Source organism: Bactrocera oleae, chromosome 6 (assembly GCF_042242935.1).
Source record: "Bactrocera oleae isolate idBacOlea1 chromosome 6, idBacOlea1, whole genome shotgun sequence".
Lineage (NCBI taxonomy): Eukaryota > Metazoa > Arthropoda > Insecta > Diptera > Tephritidae > Bactrocera > Bactrocera oleae.
The window spans coordinates 65,158,607-65,181,143 of NC_091540.1; the positions used below are offsets into that span (position 1 = coordinate 65,158,607).

The 22,537-nt window shown below is 33.4% G+C and overlaps 1 protein-coding gene across 18 annotated transcripts in view; it reads right to left on the bottom strand.

Moving 5' to 3' along the window:
- The window catches only part of Svil (Supervillin), a 368,637-nt gene that overhangs the window by 155,712 nt on the left and 190,388 nt on the right, over positions 1 to 22,537 (bottom strand). For 16 of the 18 annotated variants that reach the window (XM_070111687.1, XM_070111698.1, XM_070111686.1 and 13 more), the window contains 2 exons: positions 10,446 to 12,711; positions 1,632 to 2,083 (listed from right to left, as the gene is read on the bottom strand). In XM_070111687.1, the coding sequence (XP_069967788.1) occupies positions 1,632 to 2,083; positions 10,446 to 12,711 (2,718 nt within the window). Of the gene's footprint in view, positions 1 to 1,631; positions 2,084 to 10,445; positions 12,712 to 13,300; positions 13,499 to 14,289; positions 14,391 to 22,537 lie in introns of those variants that run through there. The other 2 variants (XM_070111697.1, XM_070111689.1) reach the window with 2 other exon arrangements.

The window sequence follows — 22,537 nt, forward strand, 5'->3', positions numbered from 1 at the left end:
CAGATGTAAATTTCTAGCAAGTCAAAACTTTACCAACTCTGGGATGTCTACTCCGTAAAAGGAGATTTAAATTATTTCTAAGATAAATAATACATATCGGGGATTAATCAGCTGAGATTTTTAAGATCAGCTGATTTCATGAGACTAAAGTATTGCTTAGGAAATCATAGGCTTTCTTTCGTAACAGCAAAATGTATTCAAAATCATAATCATTTATTCATTACCAATATTTCGCATATTTTACTGATCTATAACCTAAAGAAAATAATGTAACTCAGTATTGCATATGCATTAAAACTTAATGTTCATTGAACCATCAATAAACACATACTTAACCTCAAATATCAATTTAATATCAATTTACAAAGTATGCATACTTTGATTTCAGTGGAATTTGACAGCTGTCAGTTCGAATTGAATTGTAAAAATAAAAATCAAACAAAGCGTGTATAACATAATAGAGCATGAGTTTGCAAAAAATAAGTTATAAATCAATCAACTCGGTGACACTGGGTGGCAAAAATTAACTTCTCTGACAGTTAATATTTTGGCTTGAAGAATTTTTTTTTTATAAAGGGTCTAGTTAAGTCAATAAAGCTTTAATAAAGAAAACGATTAAATAAGCGACTACCGCTCTACACTTTGAGTGTGTTTGGAAAAGCGTTTATATATTTTTAAGAACTATTTCTATTAAAAAAATTGATTTTCGATATTGTAGATGAGCTCTACGGAAAAATATTTAATAATCTCGCGAAAACTATTAATGTGTCTAAATTGCTTTGCGGTTCTGTTTCTATTCTTGGTAGAGGTTTTTATCCACCATAATTTGATTTAAGAGTTATTTAGTTTAATCCTATATGTATTAAGCTAAAATGTCATAGGTCATAGTTCCAATCTTACAACAGTGTAATCCAGGGTCCAGATGGTTCAAAATAAAACAATAAAGTTCGTGATGATATCAAAAGTTAGCGGAAGTTGGCTGGATTATGCTGGGCAATCGACATATAAGGAATTTCATTGTTGAATAATCAAAGAGAGTAAATATAAGACTGATATCGAGAACACAATTTATTAATTGAAATTTTAATAATGCTCTTGTTCCGTTGTTGTGAGAGAACTAGTAGAACAAAACCAAAAAGCAAACCTATCTTTGTTTTTTTTTAAATAAAATATAAGGCAAGATTTCTTCACATTACAGATAATATATTATATAATCAGCCTTATCTTATTTGAATATTATATATGAAATCAAAATAAAAAGAGGAAAAACTAAAAGTATTGCAAACAAAGAAACTAAAGAAATTTCATCAGAAAATATATAAGAAATTCCCGAATCTCTTCAAGTTTATAAAAATCATGCAACAAGTTTATGAAAAGAAAAAACAACAATAACAATTAAGCTGAGCATTAAAGCAACAACGAAAAGTTCAGCGAATCTCACAAATTATTTCATAAAACTCCGTTAGGATGCAAAACAAGTAAATCCATGCAAAAAAATCACATGAAAATCATCAAAAAAAAGAAAGAAGAAACTCATTGCAACAAACGAGTGCACGAATAACATAACGATAGTTAAAGAATAGTGAAACACAAAACAACAACAGCAAAAGTATCCATCACTTTCAACTCACCTGAAATGGCCACCTGAACGCCAAAATTGGCCGTACCGGCTTCCGCATTCACCTCCGTATCGGCGGGATGTGCCTCGCCTACATCGAGTGCGGCACTGCCATTCGCCGGCGGACGCAGCTCGGTTGCTGGTGTCGCTGAATTGGTCATTATTTCTAATGGGGATAATTGTATATGGGCAATATGATCGCTAGAGGAGGCCGAGCCTACATCCTCAATGGTAACGGTGCTAGCGTTCGGGCTGACGGGTGGCAGCGCAAGGTTACTCAAACTGTAGTCGTCTCCAGCTGTAGCGGCCGTTAGGCGTTGACAATGCGACGATTCGGCTGGTGGTGAGGACGAAGATGTCGAGGTGTCGGCGTGTTGGTTGTTGCGGCGCCTTGAATGTGGTGAACTGTGCGCGCTGTTGGCGCTGCGACCACGTGACGGTGTACGACTGGAACGATTTATAAATCTGTGAAACGAGAATGATGGTGTGTTAATGTGATTGTGTTTTTTGTAATTAAATTGGTGTTAAATAAATTATTAGAGGATATAATTTTTAAACAAAATTTTTTTATCTCTTTTTTTTTTTTGATTTTTAATTACTTTTCTTAATTTACAACTACTTTTAGCACTAATTTATATTAAAAATTAAACATTTTATAAACACACTCACACAGCCTCTCTTGAGTCTATAAAACACTTTTCAAAAAAACGTAAAGAAAAAAAAAATAAAAATATTTTCAATTAATTATTGTTATGTTAGCAAACTAAATTCTGCACTAGTTTTGCGTCTGTCGCTCAACTAAACGTTACCAAACACGCTAAGCTACTGGCAAGCACGTTCAAATCGTCCAACGACATTCACCAGCGAGTCAACGGTGAGCCGCAGCGCGCTCTATTGGCACGCAGAGTGACTCAAAATAACAAAAACAAGCCAAAAACATGATTTGTATCTATGAGATACACTCATACAAACAAACAAAGCGACATACAAACAAACTCTCCTCTGGAGGTAACAACTATTTCAGCGGGCAGGCAAAGAGCCAGTAAGACAGACAGACAGCCAGCCATCCAGCGGAGCAGCAGGTTTAACAGCTTATTTAAAAAGTCTCTTTTGTTTGGTTTTGTTGTTGTAGCCGCTGTTGCGCGCAATATCCGTCTGCATGGATATATTTATGTATATATAATGGTTGCCTGCACGTGTATGCGTGTCTTTCTTTTTGTTTACCATTGTTTTTGTCATTTGGGAAGTTATTGCTATTCGTCAAAACGCGCATAAATAAACATACCAATACAAATTTCGGCAAAGCAGCATATCAAATTTGAAATTGCAAAGGAAAAATACTCGAAATTTTTTGGAGTTGGATTTTAAGGCGGCAAAGGGCACTGGTAATTGAAAGAAAGCCGGTATGTTGGCAAACTAAAGTAGTAAAAAAATACCCAGTAGTAAAATGGAGAGGCATAAAACCAGCTAGAAGTACTTGATTACAAGTATCTAATCTTATTAGCTTATATTAATGAACTTAACACCTATTAGTCTAAGAAAAAAAAAATTAACTTCGGAACTTCGAAACTATAATACCCTTCACAAATAAAAATGGTCTTTAGGTCAAACTGTATGACAGCTATGTGTGTTCTCGTTCTTAGTCGATAAGATAATTTGCAGTTTCCAGGTTAGTTCAGAGTATAAGCACTTTAGGCATAACTATTCCATTCTTAATTTTTTTAAATCATTATTGAATTAATTTAATTCAAGTTAAGTTAACTAATAGTTTGAGAACTTATTCAATTTACTGCTAGGTTACCTGGACTCCACAAAAAAATATGTAATCACTCAAGGAAGTATAAATGTGTTTTTAGTAACAGAAATGCAGATAAAAGCGAAACAAAATAAAAACAAACAGAAAACACACTCAAAACAAACCGACCGTCGAACAACAGATAGTTTTAGGTAGGCAAATATAAGCATAAGTACGCATGTCAGTACAGGGTGTTTTAATTTGATTAATTTAATTAATTAATTTGCTCAACAATCCAAAAATCATAATTCACTAATTGGCAGTCAAAAGCGATAGCGGCTTTTATATGTGACTTTTTATTAGTTTAATTAATCTTTATTGTATAATAATCAAAGAGTCATTATGTAAGAGTATCCACCAGGAATAAATTCTTATCATTTACTATGGATATTTTCTCATTATTGAGTCATTAATCGTATTAACCTCTGTCTATAATTTTTAAGAATATATGGTGCGCACCCGCAATTAACACCCTTTTGAAAAAAATTCTATACACATACATATGCGCCCTAATGAATGGCGACTCAATTTACGCCAGTTGGGTAAAATACTCATTGTACTCGTCACTGGTAGAAAAAACGCGGCAACGCGGCCCAGCTGCAAAACAGCCACAAACTGTGTTGATCTCAGCTGTGAATTGCAACATTGACTTTTGCACACCTATTTTTCGAATGAACATGCTTTTGTATTCAACAATTGTAAATCACAAATGTTCGTAGTGGAACCAGACCTGAATAAAACAGGTGTTCCGTAGAGTCATTATTGCGTTACTAAAGTTCAATTGCAATAAAATTTCTGACGTAAGATTCGAAATAACGTGTATTAAAAAATGACGCGACAAATGAAAATTCCCGTGGTATTCTTGAATTCTTGGTTAGAATCTATAGACTATGGTATGATACTTTCTTCACTCAGTAAGCATGACAGGCTGGAAAGTAGGGGAATTTCCGAGAGGGATAGCTGCCAAACCAGCTGTCAAGATAAAAATTTGTGTTTGACATTTATGTTGAGCATACTTTGGAAACATACCTTGCGAATACTCACCGAAGTTTCTTTAAAAAATTGCGGAAATTAATTTTGAGGCAAACTGTTTTTACCTTCAAATTATTTTCAGCGATGAAGCAAATTTCTCATTGCAATATAATTTCCGTATTTCAAATGTGATCAATATTGAAAACACTCTGCATACACAAAAAGTTACTGTCTGATGCAGTTTGTATGCCGAAGACATTCTTGATCCACACTTTGTTTTGAAACTGTGGATGAAACCAAAATTACTGCCAAAGACGAGCGCTACAGATCAGTTATTCACAACTTTTGGACAGAGATCATCTATTGCAACCGAAACATATCAAGGGAATTAAATAAGTTTGGGAGTTTTTAGAAAGCAAGGGAACAAGACTCAATTAAAGTAGATATGGAGTTTTGAAGTTGGATGTTATAATATGTTTCATAAGTGGATTTAAAATTAAAAATTATGATATTGAATTGGATAATCGTTCGATGCAAGATACAAATATACAAATTTAAAATATTTATCGGACAATGGTGCAGCTACTTGTGCTACGGCTTGACCTTCGTGTACTATATGCTAAATAAATACACAAACGAATGAAGACTTTATGTGGACTAACATGCTACCCTGTTGAAAAAAATCATATATAATTGTAGCAATGCTGTCATTAAGAAAAATTTGAAAGAACGACAAAACGAATGTGCACGGATTTATCTTTTTAGTAACCACCAAACTATTTTGAGTTAAAATTTTTAATTTTTCTACTTTATAAATATTATATTTGCTTTATTTAAAGATATTTTTAAGTATTTTTTTAGGGATGAAAAATAAAATCGCTTGAAATCGCAGACTCACGAAACGACTTTGGACGCAGTTTTCTTCAAACAAAATGGGCAAATTAATATCAGTGGATATATATATGTAACAGTAGGAAATGTAACTGGTTTCAACAAGACAGATTGAAAAGTGTCTAATCTCCATATTTGCCTTCATCTGACTTTTTTATATATTTGGACCAACGACATGTTTAATTTAAACTTTTGTCATCGAAATACAAACTTTCGAAACCAATAACTAAACTTGTTTTAAAGACAGCAATTCTTTCTGTGTTTCCTACAGGGTATATCAGCGGAGTAGCATTTAAAGCAGCTCTTTCAAATATACATATTATTTGCCTCGCAAAGAAGCCAGAAAAAATATAAGCAAATATAAAACGAGCAACAAAAAGATGCCGCGGCTCACTCGAAGCGAATGAGAAGAATTAGTGTTGAACTCGAGTAGAACATTTAATGGTTGGAAAATTCCATTTCTTAAATAAATTCTAAACTGTGGTTGCTTATACATACATATATATAAATAAAAGATAGTAAGAACGAAATGTATACAAACACACCTTTATATACAATACATACATACATATATACTAACATACTTTCAATTTATGACTTTCTTTGATTTGTTTCGCTTTTCAAGCTTCAGTTTTTGTTTCTATTCTTGTTTTTGGCTTCTTTATGCATAAATTTAATGTTGTCGGCAATTTGTCATTCGGCCGTTCGGATAATTGGTATTTTGTCATTTCGACTATTGTTGCGCGCAGCATTGTTGTTTTGTGTATTTGTTGCTTCTTGAGCTGTCGCCGGCGGCGGCATTTCTTTTTAGGTAAATTGACTTTATGAGGCGTGAAATTTTGACGCCGTGTTATGACTGACGACTGTAAAACCATAGCGGACAGTTGAAAGTAATTTGCATAAACAATTTCAATTTTAGCTAGAATTTTCAACAAACACACAGAGACAATAGATGGATACGTTTTAAGAGGTCATATACATTACCGGGTTAAAAATATGGATTGATGACATTCAAATGTCTGTGACAACTTAATTTTAGCAAAAGTAATAAAAAGCAAGTAATAAAAAAAAATTAAAAAACTTTGTCTTCGAAATCACTTTCAAAATTTGTTTTTCTAATAATGCATATTTTTGAATGTACGTATTTATTCAGAGTTTAAACACAACGAGGAGCCACTTAAGCGTAATGACATGTACAATCGACGACATTGGAAAAGAGACTTCAACCGTTAATTTCTTTTAAACGGTTAGGTTTACGAAAAAATCGTAAGAGACCTTCTTGTAGAGCATTCAATTTCCTACAAAGTCCATAAAAAAAGATAGTTCTTTGTTGTTTTTTTTTTTAGTTGAAAGCCAGATTTAAATTTTTTTATATCTGATAATAAGATAGATTTTGTTATGCCTGTCTAAGAACCTATTTTTCAGAGTACCAAGCGAAAAAAAAATATAATTTTTTTTTTGATCCACCCTAATATGTATGTATATATTTATATTTAGCGATTTTGTTACAAATTATTATAATTTATTTCCGTGTGTAAAGGAAAACTGCGATTAAGATATTTTTTCTTCTCCATGCAATGACCCACCAGTTTTTTCTTCTAAACAAAACTCGAATTTGACCAAAATTTTAGGTAAAACTCGACCGCTTTCTTTAGAAACCCGCCATTTTGTAAATTTTTTAGTTTTTTTTCGATCGTAGTTCATTTTATAGGCAATATCTTCTAGTAGAGATTTTTTACAGGTTTCATTCACGAAGATGGTCAGAATCACAGCAGCTGTGGGAGACCTTTGTTTCAGCGCCGCTGGCGATTGCGTTTAACTAAAATGTTGTTTTCTTTTTACTGTATATTCCCTTAGCGGTACTGACAACTTGAATGAGAAATGCTCATTAAAAATTTCATAATCTCGTTGTCAAATAGTAAAAATTTCGAAATTATGTCAAGATGTCATGATGACTTGAATTAAAATTATAAGGGTTTCTGAGTTTGAAAGACTGGATTGATGACTAAAATTCAAAAAACATTTTTTTCTTCCGATGATACTCATACAACATTCCGATGAACACATTACAAAACTGTTAGTCGTTTAATTTCTATACCAGCCAGCTCCATTGGACAACTAAAAGTGTGAGATTTGAAGTATTTTAGCCTTGGTCTCACAAATGCGGGGCAGTCAGCAAGAATTTGTTGAGATGTTTCTTCATCGTTTTCTTTCAAGCGACTTCTACAACTATCATCTGGTAAGATTTTTAACTTTGAACTTTGAATTTGAGGAAGGCGGAAATATCAAGTGAGAAAGACTTGGATTTACTTGGAGTTTCGTGATACGCGAGCTTGATAAGCAAGAAAAAGAGCAACGGAGTATAGGTCATATAAATCAACGTTTAAACTAACTATCAGAAAAACTTGCCTAAAATGTACATAAAATCTTTTTTACTTAAATCAAAGAACAAGTTAATGAAATCAAGTGTTTATACAGTTTTTCAAGAAATGCGAGGCGGCAGAGAATTAATAAGGATCGATTGATCGGCTTTGTGATGACTTTGAATATTGTTTCTACAAAAATTGCAGCAAGCGATGAGATTGTCAGCTGATTGAACATTCTTAATTCAAATAATTACAGCCCCAATAGTAAATTAAAAGATCTAATACAGTTTTAGTATCGTTTATTTGACTTTTAGCCTGTGCGGTTGACAGACAGTAAATGTGCCACTTCAAGTTCTGAAAGAATGGCAGCACTGGGGACATACACAACGAGTCCATTTAGCTGATGATTTTAAGACAGATATGGAAATAAAAATATCGAACTTATATTTTTACTTGTTTGCTTTAACAAAATCTAGAAGAAAGTCCGATAAAAATGGTTCGGCAATTTTGAAAAAGAAAAACTCCTAAATTAAATTATTTTAAACGGAAATACTAGAGTAAAATTAATAAAGAGTTTAGGATCACAAAATGTCGGTTCAAGCTTGAAAGATGTGCCAACAGTTGTTATTACTAGCAACCATATTGCAGAAGTCCACTGGATTATAGTTGCCGGTATGCTTGCGTTCGATACTATAACAGAATTTTACTTTGAGGAAGGCTACTGAAACCAGTGTACTTGAAAACGCAGAAAACCACCGGGAGTTTAATATTAGAGAAGCGGTGTACAAAGTATTGGGAGTATTAATCAAGTTACGTAATAAGGGTGTAAATATATTAAAGAATGACAATAATGATAGTTTCTTTGTTTTGTTGAGAAAAATATCGGGATCGCACTTATCGTATATGTATATCAAGGAAAATAAATGATTTGATCATACTAAAGTATTTTTATTTGTTATAGAGGATATCTATAATGAAAATTAAATGGTAATTTCAGGATTACACTTTATGATATCAAACCAATATCAACAACTTGTTATTTAATTTACGAATATGATCACGATATGATTAAACTGCGTAGACTAACAGCAAACGCCTTAAAAACACACGTTGTGCGACTTTAAATGTTGGCGGCGAAAACAGCTCTGCGAAGAAATCGCAGACTATCAAAAAAGTTTATAACAAATTATATGAAAATTTAGGCGCGTTGATAGCAGCGAACTCTACTTGAAAATCGGTCAAAAAAGTGTGTAGGCAACTAGTTGCATGGCTTCAATAAACACAAACAAATAAAAAGAGAAATACTTGTTTGCGCCCCACATTTGGACATTGGAGCGGCGCGCATGCGCAGACGACACACATGTATAGTAAATATTGACGCCACCACCCATCAATTGACAACGCAAATTAATAAATAGACAACGATGGCAGACGGTCAAACAGTGTGTCGAGCAGCAAGACACGCGCAGTGACGAGACACGACGATGACCGACACAATGCCATAACCGCCGACAATTATTCATAAGCAGTTAGTCGCAGCCAGAGTGGCGCCGCCGCACCCCTGAGTGCCAGTTGCAGTTGCGCAGATAACATAAACGCATACATACATACGCAGACATATAAGTACGGTTATGTTGTGCATGGAAGCAGGTATTATCCAGTCTACTAATTGGAGGTGCAGCAACTTTTGCATACAATAAAAACTATAAAAAAATAAAGCGAAACGTCAAATTCTCCGTCGCCAAAGTGAATAAAAAAAATATTAATAAAAGAAAAAATCGGGCCATGAAAACCAGTAAGAAATCATTGAGCCACTTTGAATATCGCCAGCGAAAGTGCAATAAAATCTTGGCGCACCAAAAACAAAAAACCAAATTGTAAGAAATATACAAAAACAAAAAAGAATTCAAAACAAAGAAGACAATTATGACGGCGGCTCAAAAATTTAATGACCAGCGCAAGAAAGCGTCTCAAAACCGGTGATGTCTTTTTGTTATTGAAATTTGGCGATCAATGAGTTGCTTTGTTTTTCTAGCGGTGAATTGAGGCATAGATCCGCTTTTTCGATGTTAGAAACATAAAAACAGACAGATACATTGTATGGTAAAGGAATATTATATGATCAAAATTGACCCGGACTGGTTCAGGTCAATTCTGGTTTTCTTCCTAGCTAAGTACAACCTTTCTACCTTTATAAAACGCATCATTACAACTGACAAGACGTGGATTTATGATTTTGAAGCTATCCAACAATCTAGCGAATGGCGCTCCAAAAATGAACCGAAACCGAAAAAACCAAATTTCTATGAATAGACTTAAGGCCATCCAAGTCAAGGTTTATAACAAGTGCATGAAAAAATATATTCCTTAAAAATGATTCCATAAGTGGTATAGTGAAAAAATTGTTAAAGCGTGCGGGTCTGTCAAGCTCAGCACATAAAAATTCGAGCCCATTTTTTTCGAAACAGCATTTAGGAGCTCCGCTTAATGAACGCCGAGAAGGAGAAAAAATATGGTGAGAGGCTTTTTGTTTCATAATCTCCTAATTTATGCAAACTTGCTGGTTGGGTGGTTTCAGCTTAATACCCATACATATGATCTTGATAGACTCGGTTTAAGTGTAAGAATCGCGAGAGTTAGGTTAGTTAGGCGCTGGCTTCTGTTAGTTTACGTTGAATATTCGGTGCTAGCCTAAAATATTTCAACTTTAAGAACATATCTTAGAACTATAATAAAATACCTTAGGATTTCATACACTAAAAAGCGCTAGATGTACGAGCAACTACATACAAATTTAACTTACCTTCTTGCTCTGCTCGTGCGAGTGTCTTGTTGCTTCACGCCCGCAACACCTTCATCTTCACTCAGTGCCTTCTCCGCCGAACCCACCACTTGACTAAGATTACTAAGCGAGGATGGCGAGAGTGAGTCCAATTGCGGCAGATCCGTATGACGACGCATTTCTTCGCGCAAACGTCGTTGCTGGGCGCGACTAACACGCTCTTTGGTATTGCGCGCCGAGTGTATGCTGGACGTTGGCTCAAGCACTACACCACTGCTACTACTATTGGCATTTTTAGCATTAACAGGGCTAGATGAGATACCACTTAAATTCATATTTACAGGTTCAATGTATAGCTTTTCGGGGGAGTAACCGAGACTATCGTCATCGGCGGTGCTGGGCGAGCGTACGCTACTACATGTGCCGGATGACAGGTTTGGTGGTAATGAGGATTGATGATATTCATATGGATAATGTGATGTGCGATGAGCGGAATTCGAGGAGCGGCATTCGCAACCCAAATGACAACGACAATGAATAGAGCACTTTTTGCGCTCATTCAAATGAGTATTTGATTCGACATTATTTGTATGAGTAGTTGCTTTTTGTTGCATGCCTGTGGAGGTGGTGGTGTTGGCGTGCGCCATAACATGCAGCTGTGGCGGCAAAGAGGCCGACTTCTCAGTACCATTCATGCGGCGACTACAATCAGCGCGATGCTTGGTGCGCGACGACAGTATGGTCTGCGCACGCGCCTCATTCGAATCTTCACTGGTCTCACCGTTGAGCTCTTCGTCGCGAGGACTACGCGGCGCGCTCGCTTTTGTTTTACCGCCAACATCCTTGCGCTTTTTGGTGCCCGGCTTGTGGCCGCTTGACGCGCGCACCTTGTGTGAACGCTTTGTGCGATCGTGTGTTGCGTTTGTATCACCGGATGCGGTGGCAGCGTGATCCATATTCGATTGATCGTATGCCTTGCCACCCAAATAGTTGGACAAAGAGTTGGCCACGAACGCGGTTAAACAATTTGAGATCTCTGCGTAATCTTTACTATTCTTTAGACTATTATTTCTACTGTTACTGCTATGTGGATGGTTGCGTTCTTTGCTCTTGCTCTTTGTATTATGATTGCTGTGTGCGCTATGATGCGCGTCGTCTTCGTTTGACGGCGCTGACGAGTCTTCTTCGTTGGTTGTGCTGGTACCAATATCCAGACCCTTCTCCTTGCATATTATATCATAGAGCGCGCTAATCGGTCGGGATTCGCTACGCACGCGCACTGCGCGTCTCTTACCAGCGAAACGATGTGAGTTACGACTGCGCCCGGCCGATGTTGTTGTTGTCGATGTATTCGTGCCTGTCGGTGATGTGGGGGACGTTATGGATATTATGTTACTGTTGTTGTAATTATGATTTATGCTATCGTGTTGTGTTTTGTCTGTCGCGATGTTGTTGTCTAATTGCTTAACATTATTATTATTATTATTAAATTTACTACAATCACTACTGCTATTGATATCAACAACAACAAAACTACTACCACTGTCAACGTATGGTGTGTATGTGGTATCGTTCAATTCACCTGTCTCGGTAGGGCGCCCAAATGCTGGCGACGATTTCGCTAAAGCTTCGTGACTTTGCCTTTCGCTGTTGTTGTAGCCGCTGCTGCCCGCAGAGCCGCCACGAAAAAAAGCCGCACGTGCAGCTGTTGTATTGCTAGTAGCGCTGTCGAAAGCGTTGATCGGCGCTTTGTTGCGTTCGCGTTCACGTTCGCGCTTATCCACCGACGAGGGCGATGTAGTGCTGGCGCGGCCAATAACTGCTGCACCCGTGCCAATTGGTGGTGGTACTACTGTAGCGGTACTAGTTTTGGGAAAATAATGCTCTTTGACCAATTGTGTTGGTGTATTGTAGACACTCTGGTAATTCTCATTTAGTGACGTAACATCGTTAGCCTTCGGGGTGTGGATATGTAGATTGACGTCGGTGTAGTAGGCTGGTGCGGTGTGGTGATGAAAATGTGGATGCACACCGTGATAGCGTGTTGAGGAGGATGTAGAAGATTTGGTTCCCTGTTGTTGTTGTTCTTTCGAGTGATGTTTTGACGATTGGTGACGCTGTTGCTGTTGTTGCAATTGCTGTTGTTGTTGTTGATGCTTTATTTTATCGTATACTGATGACGTTTGCTGGCAGCTCGATTTGGCAGTGACCGATGCGGAGGATAGACTACAATTTGACGATTTGTTTTCGTTATTGGTATAAGGGCTATGTGTAGTGTCGACGGATTCTGGAAAGAGAGAGAACGAGATCAGTGTGTGCCTCAAAAAATTGTATATGGTATTAATATTATATATAAATAGTTTGATAATTTAAAAGTTAATATCTTTCTTCATCTCAATCTAAATATTAGTTAAAATCACAACATCAACATCAATATCAATATCAATTGAAAGTCAATATCAATATCAATATTATTATAATTATCAATATCAATATCAATATCAATATTAATATAAATATCAATATAAATATCAATATCAATATAAACATCAATATCAATATCAATATCAATATCAATATCAATATCAATATCAATATCAATATCAATACCAATATCAATATCAATATCAATATCAATATTAATATCAACATCAATATCAATGCCAACAACAATATCAATATCAATATCAATATCAATATCAATATCAATATCAATATTAATATCAATATCAATACCAATATCAATATCAATATTAATATCAATAGCAATACCAATATCAATATCAATATCAATATCAATATCAATATCAATATCAATCTATATGTTTCTTGTAAATAGTTTTTTAAAAGTTCCAGACAATAACTTTTAGTCTCACCTAGAATGAAATGTACTCTTCTCACTAATTTACGCATTACAGCTAAGAAATTTTCAGAGAACATGCGTAAAATGATAGTCCAAAAGGATGAAATTTTGAGGCAGCTAACACGGAATATTAGTCAATTTGCTAAGGCGGTTATAGCGCCGTTCGCGATGAAGAAAAACTCAGATATAGACTTGACAAACAGAAAAATTTCTACAATGTAAAAATTGTTTAATATAAATATTTATACCTTCGTGTGGGAATAACGATTGGTAACGAGTTATAAAAACAGTGGCGAACATGAAAATTGGACAATAAAATTAAGATTGCCGTCAAACGATATGCCCGATTAGGTTTTTGCAAAAAAATTCAAGGAAATAAAATTTGAAAAATTAACACAAAAAGCTAAATATACCTTTGAAGGTAATAGGATTTTGAAAATAAAAGTTTATTCAAGATAAATGCTGTATTTTACTAGTAAAATATTTTTGTCAATATTTGGTTTTTGAAATATATTGTATAAAATAAGCCATCAGTTTAAAGACTTGATCTAAACATGTTACTTTTGCTATAATTATGATTTGAGCATTTATGGTAGTGTGCTAATATGAAAAATATATAAATATAAATCTTCAGTTTTCTGAATTTTTTTTGTTCGCCATTGTAATTATTCCTTCTGTGAAAGAAGTGTATACTGCAAAACACACAGCGACAGCCACAAAGCGAATATACAACAAATACTGTAGTATTATATAAATCTAGATATGAAAATATGATACAAAGGAATTCAGTTGGTAATTTCATAATGAAAACCGCAAAATTCGTAATCGGCCAAAACCACAAGCAAATGCTCCAATTGTGGTATTCGTTATTACATAATTATATTAAAATTAACTGCATGCTGCTCTGTCGCTGTCACTGTGTTTATTAATTAGTATTATTATTTCTTGTTTTAGTGGAAATAGTTTGCGGCTTTTGTGTTTGTAGTAATTTATATCACCGACAATTTCGTAATGCCTCGTTTACATTAAGTAGATAGCCAACGTCTACGAGTACGTGAAGAAACCACTTCAAATTTTAGCACACTTTTAATAAACCATAAATTTTAAAATATTTAAATTAAAGCACACCATTTGAAAAAATAAAAATTAAAATGTGAAAAAATCAAAATATGAAAGGAAAAAATAAACATTTCAAAGTTTACAAATCTGTCGGAATTTGTTTGACATTTTTCATTTCAAAATACTATGATTTCTTTACTATTATTGTTGTTGCTTTTTTAAAATTTTTTTTTTAAGAAAAATCAAAAATAAAATATTGAATATTGATAACTCATATTTTCGCGATTATGCAGGGTGGTTTGAGTACAAATTTTGAAAATTAATTAAGAAAAGCTGAAAAAAAATTTAAGGTAATTTATATTTTCGCGATTATACAGGGTGTTACGAGTAGTAATTTTAAAACTCAGAATATGATGCATAAAAAAATTAATAATATCTAAGAAAGGTAGAAATTAGATAATTTACAGTTACGCGACTAAATAGGGAGATTCAAGTAGAAATTAAAAAAACGTTTATAAATAATTATACTACAAAAAAATATTTAATTAAATTAAGGAAAATCGAAATTTAATTAAATATGTACAGTTAAGATTTTATTATTACAGATATACAGAATGTATCATGTGGGGATTTTGCAAAATACAAAATAGTTTATTAATAAAGAAAATTAAGGAAAATGGAAAATTATTTAAAGATAATTCAAATTTTTGCGATGATAAAGGGTGCTCTAATAGCAATTTTGTAACACGAAATATAATACATAAAAACGAATATTAATTACAATATGTAATAATAAAAAAATTAAAGTCAGTTTAGATTTACACGATTATACAGGGTGCCTTGTGTACAAATTTTTAAATTATCGGTTATACTACTTAAAAAAGTAGTATTTATTAAGGAAAATTAATAACAAATTGAATATAACGAAACAGTTTCGATTTACGCGAACTTACAGGGTGATTCAAGTAGAAATTTTCAAAATACAATATATGTATGATTCTTAGAAAGCAAAAAAAATAATTAAACAAAGACGAAAATAAATAGAAGGTAATGTAGATATGCGCTATTATACAGGGTAATTCAAGTCGAAATTTTGAAACTTGAAGATAATTCTAATTTTCATGATTGTACAGAGTGTATTGTGCGAAATTTTGAAAAACATATATTATGCCACAAAAAAATTTAAATAATTAAAGAAAAGTAAAAACATTTTGAAGATTCAATTTCAATTTATGCATTTATACAGGGTGGTCGTTTGAAAATAGTCAAAATACACATTATGGAACTTAGAAAATGATTGTAATTCAGTAAAATTATAAACAAAGCGAAAATAATTATAATCTAGATCATTATACAGGGTGTCTCGTGGGGAAATTTTTCAAATAGCATAGTGGAATTAAAAAAACACCAATAATTAATGCACGTTGAAAACATACTGAAAATAATTAACTAATTCCCACTATTATACAGGGTGTCTAATTTAGAAATTTAAAAAATATAGAAAATTTTACTTTAAAAAAGTAATAGTTCTTATAAGTAAACATATATAAATATATTCAGTACCGGGTGTAAATTCTAGCTTATAAAGGCATGCAGCACTTTGCCACAAAAGCACCTACAGCAATTAATTGCACACTTAGGCATTTATGCTTGTAGCTATGTGCATTATTCAAAGTGGAAGTGGCAGCGGCTTAGTGGCGTCGTAAATGGGGGTAAAAGCGTATTAAATGTTGAAACACTCAATTTGTTTTAAGCCAGTCAGTAAGTCATTAAGCCACTTACTTACACACTAACACACTTACACTTAAATAACCGACAAGTGGGTGGTAACTACAGTTATTTACTATTTTAACTGTATTTGTATGCATAGCTAAGTTGCAAAGTTGCTCGAACTCTCTGCTAGCGTTGCTGACATGTTTATTTGCAAAGTTTCAATTATTGTTGTTGTTTGAATGTTATTTTTGTTTCGCATTTTCTAGGTGAGAACGAGTCAGGGTCGTGGGGATTAAATGAAATCTACTTGGCAAAGCATTTAAATGCGCACCTGAGCTGCCAACCTGCTGTTGCTGCAACCTTTGACGGCGACGGATGGACGCCGACGGACAAATAGTGAAATCATGTCAAGGTGATAGAAGGAGAAAGAGTAAGCGAGCGAGAGAGGGGTGGGAGCACGGTGCAATTGCAATTTTTAGCTTTTCGCCTTGCAACATCGAATTAAGCGCTATAAAATTAGTGACAGTGGGAAAAACGTGATGCAAAATAAGCAAACACACTCACACATATGTGTGTACACCTACATAAAGGTCTGTGGGTTAGTGCTCGCAGGTGTGCGATTGAGCTGCTGTCGTGCTAATTGCCTACAAATTTGACCAAAATTGGATTGGCAGGCGATAATTGAAGACTTTGAAATTAAGGTAATTTATAGGCGATTATATACAATTATTTACATAGGTAACAATGATTTAGTATATATTATTTAGAAAAGCTTTATAAAGAAATTTCGTTATTATAGAAAACAAATTAAAAAACAAAAAAGGCTAAAATAAGTAGACAAAAATTTACCCATAACTATAAAGAAAACGTAAAATGAAGAGATTTATATTGCGTTATTTTTTGAGTACATTTTCGTATACAAATTTTAGCAGAACTTTTACATATTGCAAAACGATAAACTTTTTTATAAACTTTCAAAAATATTCAATGAACCCCTATATATCTATATATTGAGAGTGAAAGAACTGAAATGAAGCAATAGTAAAGTTCAGATTTTTTACGTATTTTCTTCAAAAAGTAGCATAACGTATAAGCAGTTATCTGAAAAATGAAAACAATACGTCTTCTCGATACGCTGCGCCTTAAGTTGAAGTGAAAAAGACTGGTATAATAGCGTATGCCGTTATGCGATTTCAATGAGGTATTCACCCACTCTCATATTGAATTCAACTACATAAATTTATATCAAGGCATTATGAAATGTATGATTATAATGAATTGAAATTCGAAAATATAGAAGAGCTTAACTCACTAAAATATAGTAGTCCGCCTCAATGAACTCTCAAAAGTGAGGTATGAGATTGTCCTTTACAAGAATTATGTTGCTAACAGTTCTTGGCCTCTTAGGAGTAACATTGAAAGAGAACTTTGCGCTTACTTCTGAGCATAAAAAATAGCATCCTTAATATATATATATTAGACTTAATTTTCCTACAAGTCATTTGGAGCATGAAAGTTGATTAAATGTAAACGCTTCGAACTTCCTATTACGAGGTTAGACTAAGGGGACTATTACAATGTTTTTTGAAGTAGAGAAAAACGAATAAAATTTCACTTTTTAAGGCTTTATTGAACAAGTATTGGACTGTATACATTTAATATATTCATTTCTCTTTTAGAGAATTTTTTTTTAAGAAACATTTTATTTTGGATTCCCTTGATCACGTAGCCGATCCAGGAGGACCTCCGAAAACTTGAAAGAGAGTTTCGAGAAAAAATGCGATTAAAGTTTTGGGACTCGATAACACTAAGTTTGAAAATTCTTACAAGTACGCACATATCTCCGAAACTACATGCCGGATAGGGAATGTATTAGAAAAAATATATATATGTATTAGAAAAGTGGATATAACCCTTAAAATAAAATGAAAAAAGTCTAAAGAATCCTATATATTTACTATTGAGCAACACGCTTATATACTTTTGAAAATAATAAAAAGTTAAAAATATTCATAGTAGGTTGAAAGTCATTGGAAAAGGCAAATAAAATAAGCAAATAAAAACAGTTTATCTCGATTTTCGGTTATATGACAAAGTTGTAGATAATAAAAAGATCTTGTATTAATACCTTTTCCACAAAACCTCAAAGTATTTGTAAAAGTTCAAAAAACCCAGTTCATGGTTCAAAAATGTCTTCCCTTGTCTATAATTAAAAACCACCTCCAACAAGCTAAAATAAAATCAAACAAGGCTAGTATGCATTAGAGTTTCACCGACCTTTGTTTATTGAAGCTTTTGGGTCACCCTATGATGCACTATGATTTATATTATGATAAAGCTGCCTCATGAAAAATGTAGAAAAAGCAGGAAAAAAATAGCCAAGTGAACGCCCACCGCTTGAAGCATGTGTACATGTATGTTTGTAAGGTAAGTAAGGTGCCAAATTGACAACTGAAGGTGACTGAATAACTAAATAGACCGTTAAGTGTCGAGACAATCAATGTTACCTTTTGATTTAACAGCCGCACCGAATAAACAAATAAAATAATAAAAATAAAAACTAAAAAAACAAAACTAAAAAAATCAAAATCAAAACTAAACACAAAAAAAAAAAAAACAAAGCAACAAATAATCAAATGCTCAACAACCTTACAATTACACTATTCACACTAATAAAAGCAGCAACAATAAATGACATTTCAATCAACTGAATGTTTTGTTTTTTCACTTTTAATTAGATTTCAATTTCGATTTCAATGGCAAAGTAGAACATACCAAATATGCAGAGATTTTCAGTTCACAAATTAGCAGTGATAATGGCGTCAAAGAAAAAAAAAAAACAATACCTAATATACATACATACATACAAGCATACCTTTGTATGTACACACATGTGTACAAATGTGTATATAAAAAATTGTTAAATATAATAGAAAAAAAAATGAAATACTCTTGTTGTTAATTTGCGACTTTACTTATAGAAAAATATAATATTAATATTTTTTCCATTTACTCGCTTTGCAATTGCGTTGCGTATACGCCGCGTGGGCTGCATGTACCTATAAAAGCATGTCGATAACAATGAATGTGGGTAAACATGACGCTATGACGTCACAATGCATCACACATTAACATTGGAAGGAAGTTAGTATTGTTGAGAAAACAACAACAACAACTACAATAATAGTGATAAATATGTATTTATTAATGCATGCGAGAGCAAAATCTTAGTAAACGTAAACACTTATACACATACATATGTACATATATTATATATAAAAATAACAATTTGCATTTCTGCAGCAAAGTCTCAGAAAGTGCAAAGTGAAATTAAATAAACTGTATTTTGCATCAAATTACACAGATTCAGCATAATAAGAACTGTTTTCGCTTAGCTGTTCGCTGATATCGTTGTGCTCTATTTTCCTCACAGTTATTCTTTCCTTTTCATTTCATTGTCGGTTGCATAGCTGATGGCTGGTGTTTTGCATAAATGTATGTGTGTGCGTGTATGTGTGTGAATGGAGAACTGTTGCCGGCGGTATTGCAACAATGCCTCTCGTGAAGACTGTTTCACACACATGTATATATAATAAATAAATTCATCAAACCAATGTGCTTGTATGTGTGTCATTGTTCTCTGGTGTTTATAGCACCCAACACCCACATGCAATAAACAATCGCGTGCATTGAAAATAAGTTGCCAATGTGGCAGTCGTCTGACAATTTATTGTTCACATATGGTAAATACGCAAAAATGCTTAACCCTTTGATGTTAATGGGGAGCTATTAGAGACCAATGGTGCTTAATAAATTCTTAAAGAATTTTAAGAAAAAAATTTTATTAAGAATTTATTTGTCAATATTGTACTGATTAAAAGAAAAAACAAGGAAAATTTTTAAATTCGCCTGCACCGAAGCTATAATACCTCTCATAGGTTAATTTTTTGTAGCATATATACTCTTTACCCTAAGATCTTGTTTTTAATCGGTTAGTTTGTATCGCAGCTATATGCTATAGTTGTTCGATATCGACAATTCCAGATAAGGGAGCAGCTTCTTGGAAAGAATAGGACGTGCTCAAAACTCAGATCGATATCTCGAAAAATGGGGGACCGATAGACAGACATGGGTTAATTAACTCAGTTTGCCACGCTGATCATTTAGATATTACTATAAAGGGTGTCCGAGGTTTTCTTCTGGATGTACCTCGGGGATGTTCAGGAAATACAATAACTATGATCGGATAACCTTTAGGTAAAATCCTTAAAATTCTTAGAAATATTTGAAAAAGTAGAAACACAGTTTGAGTTATATTAGTTTGGAACTTCAGACGTGGTAAGAATAGTTAGCATTATTTTAAAGTTCTATGTGGCTTTCTCAATTATATACGAATACTTTTGAGCTTGAACTACAATTTAATTTCCGTTCCGTACAAAGACCATATACTTAGCCCTTTTCACAGTCCAATAAGTATGGCAATAAATATATAGAAAATTCTATCGTATTAATCTTCCCATGCATGAACTAAATCAAATATTTTCTCACCACAAATTCATATCGACGTAGTTCGGAGCTACCTATGTAAGTAGTAGATTTACCAGATGTTAGTTGTTATGTTCGAATGAAAATAAATATCTATTCAGCCATCAACATTATTGGAGATGAGCACGTATCCTGTCCAACTGTTTATAAATGATGACAACTATCTTGCTATGGTATTTTTAAGCAGAAATTCTTTCTCTGAAAAGTTTTTAAATTCTAGCACCTTTTCTAACTTACTTTCGAACCCTAAGATACTTTGAAAAATCGTATTTAGAACTTAAGCAAACCTTGACGGGTGTTCGAAGATTTTGAATAAAAATCTTCTTGTATTTAGCTGTTGTATACAAGTACGAATAGTCTTTAGAGCCAAAGCTAGCTAAATACTCTTTCGGACTTTTAATACAAAAAAGAAAAGAAGAAACTGTCATTAAACATTTTTATTGTAATTTTTCTTTGTAGTAACCTAAAACACGTTTAAATTCCTGTTTAAATTCATAGAACAAAAATACTGATGTTTCTATGTAAAATCATGTGAGAGCAACAAATGGTAGCTGTGTTTATTTGAAGTAATAGTCACGCCTCTGCTAAAGACTGAAGGAGTTCAAAGTACTATATATTCGACAATGCTTCGTGGCCATTTTTCATAGTTCTTCGCTCGCCTCTCTTTTTTTGTTTTTTACGGTTTCAATTACCGCCCACAGCTGCCCTCTTAAAACGCGTGCCTTTCATTACCAAATAATAAATACTGCTTGTTCGCATTTTTATAGTTTTGTTCTACACTTTATTTTCGTATTATGAAAATCTCTCCACTTCGTTAAATCCCAAAGCACTTAGTGAGAAGTGCATGCTCCAAATTTGATTTGATTACTCAAGTGTTGTCGCTGTGTTTGGTTGATTTTCTCCGAGGAAAATAAAAGTAATCAATATTTAGAACTTAGCAACAACAAAACTTAATCTTCAATGATTTATTCATGATGGAAGAGATTATTTATATTAAATTGGGTATTAAAAGCGAGCACGCAAGTAATGCTATTTTAGCCGTTATAATTAATAGTATTGATTTTGATCTTCAGAAACGAGATTATTAACATAAAAACCAACTAAATTTCTCTGAAACGGCTGGACCGATGTATTTGAAATTTTTACGCACCCTTCTCAGATACATTTCTCAGGCAGTGATCAATGAAATAAGATTTTTGATAATAATTTCGATTATTTAAGCAACTCCGAAGTGTAAAATTTTTCACGAAAAAAAAAAATTTTTTTTAGAAAAATTTAAATGTAGGAATTTTGACTACTCCTTCGATCGTCACCTGCATTCATCTATGGTAATATGAATTTTTGCGGTTTTTAGATTTGAGATAATTTTAAACACAAAAATCTTCCTCAATGCCAGACACCCTTTTTTGAGGGTTTTCCTGGAAATCGGCTACTAGAAGGAAGGAAGTTCAATATTTTTCAAAATAAATCACCGTTTATTAAAGTACATTCCATTTGAAAAAGTATATTATTTTTATTAAATTATTAAATAAAATGCCTTTAAAAAACCCTTTAGTTGTTGGAAAAAGATTTGAAAAAAATATATAAGTAAGATATACATACAGTCTATACATCTTCAAATTTACATAGACTTTCTATAAATAAATTATTATCACTCTGAAAAAAAACACAAGAATTTAGAGAAAAAATAATAAATATGAACATCACGCCACTAGTATGTCGAACTATTTTGACATTTGAAAATAGCCGACACTGCGCTCCAGCAAAATGCAACCAGCGTTGATGTGACAAAGAGTGGGCGTTGGCACAAGCGTGACGGATCGTTTATGAATTGTAAAATGTTCGCATTCAACGCGAAATTCCAGCATGAAATGAATATAGCGGCATTGCCAAAAGAAACAAACACACACACACACACAAAGAGACACTATGC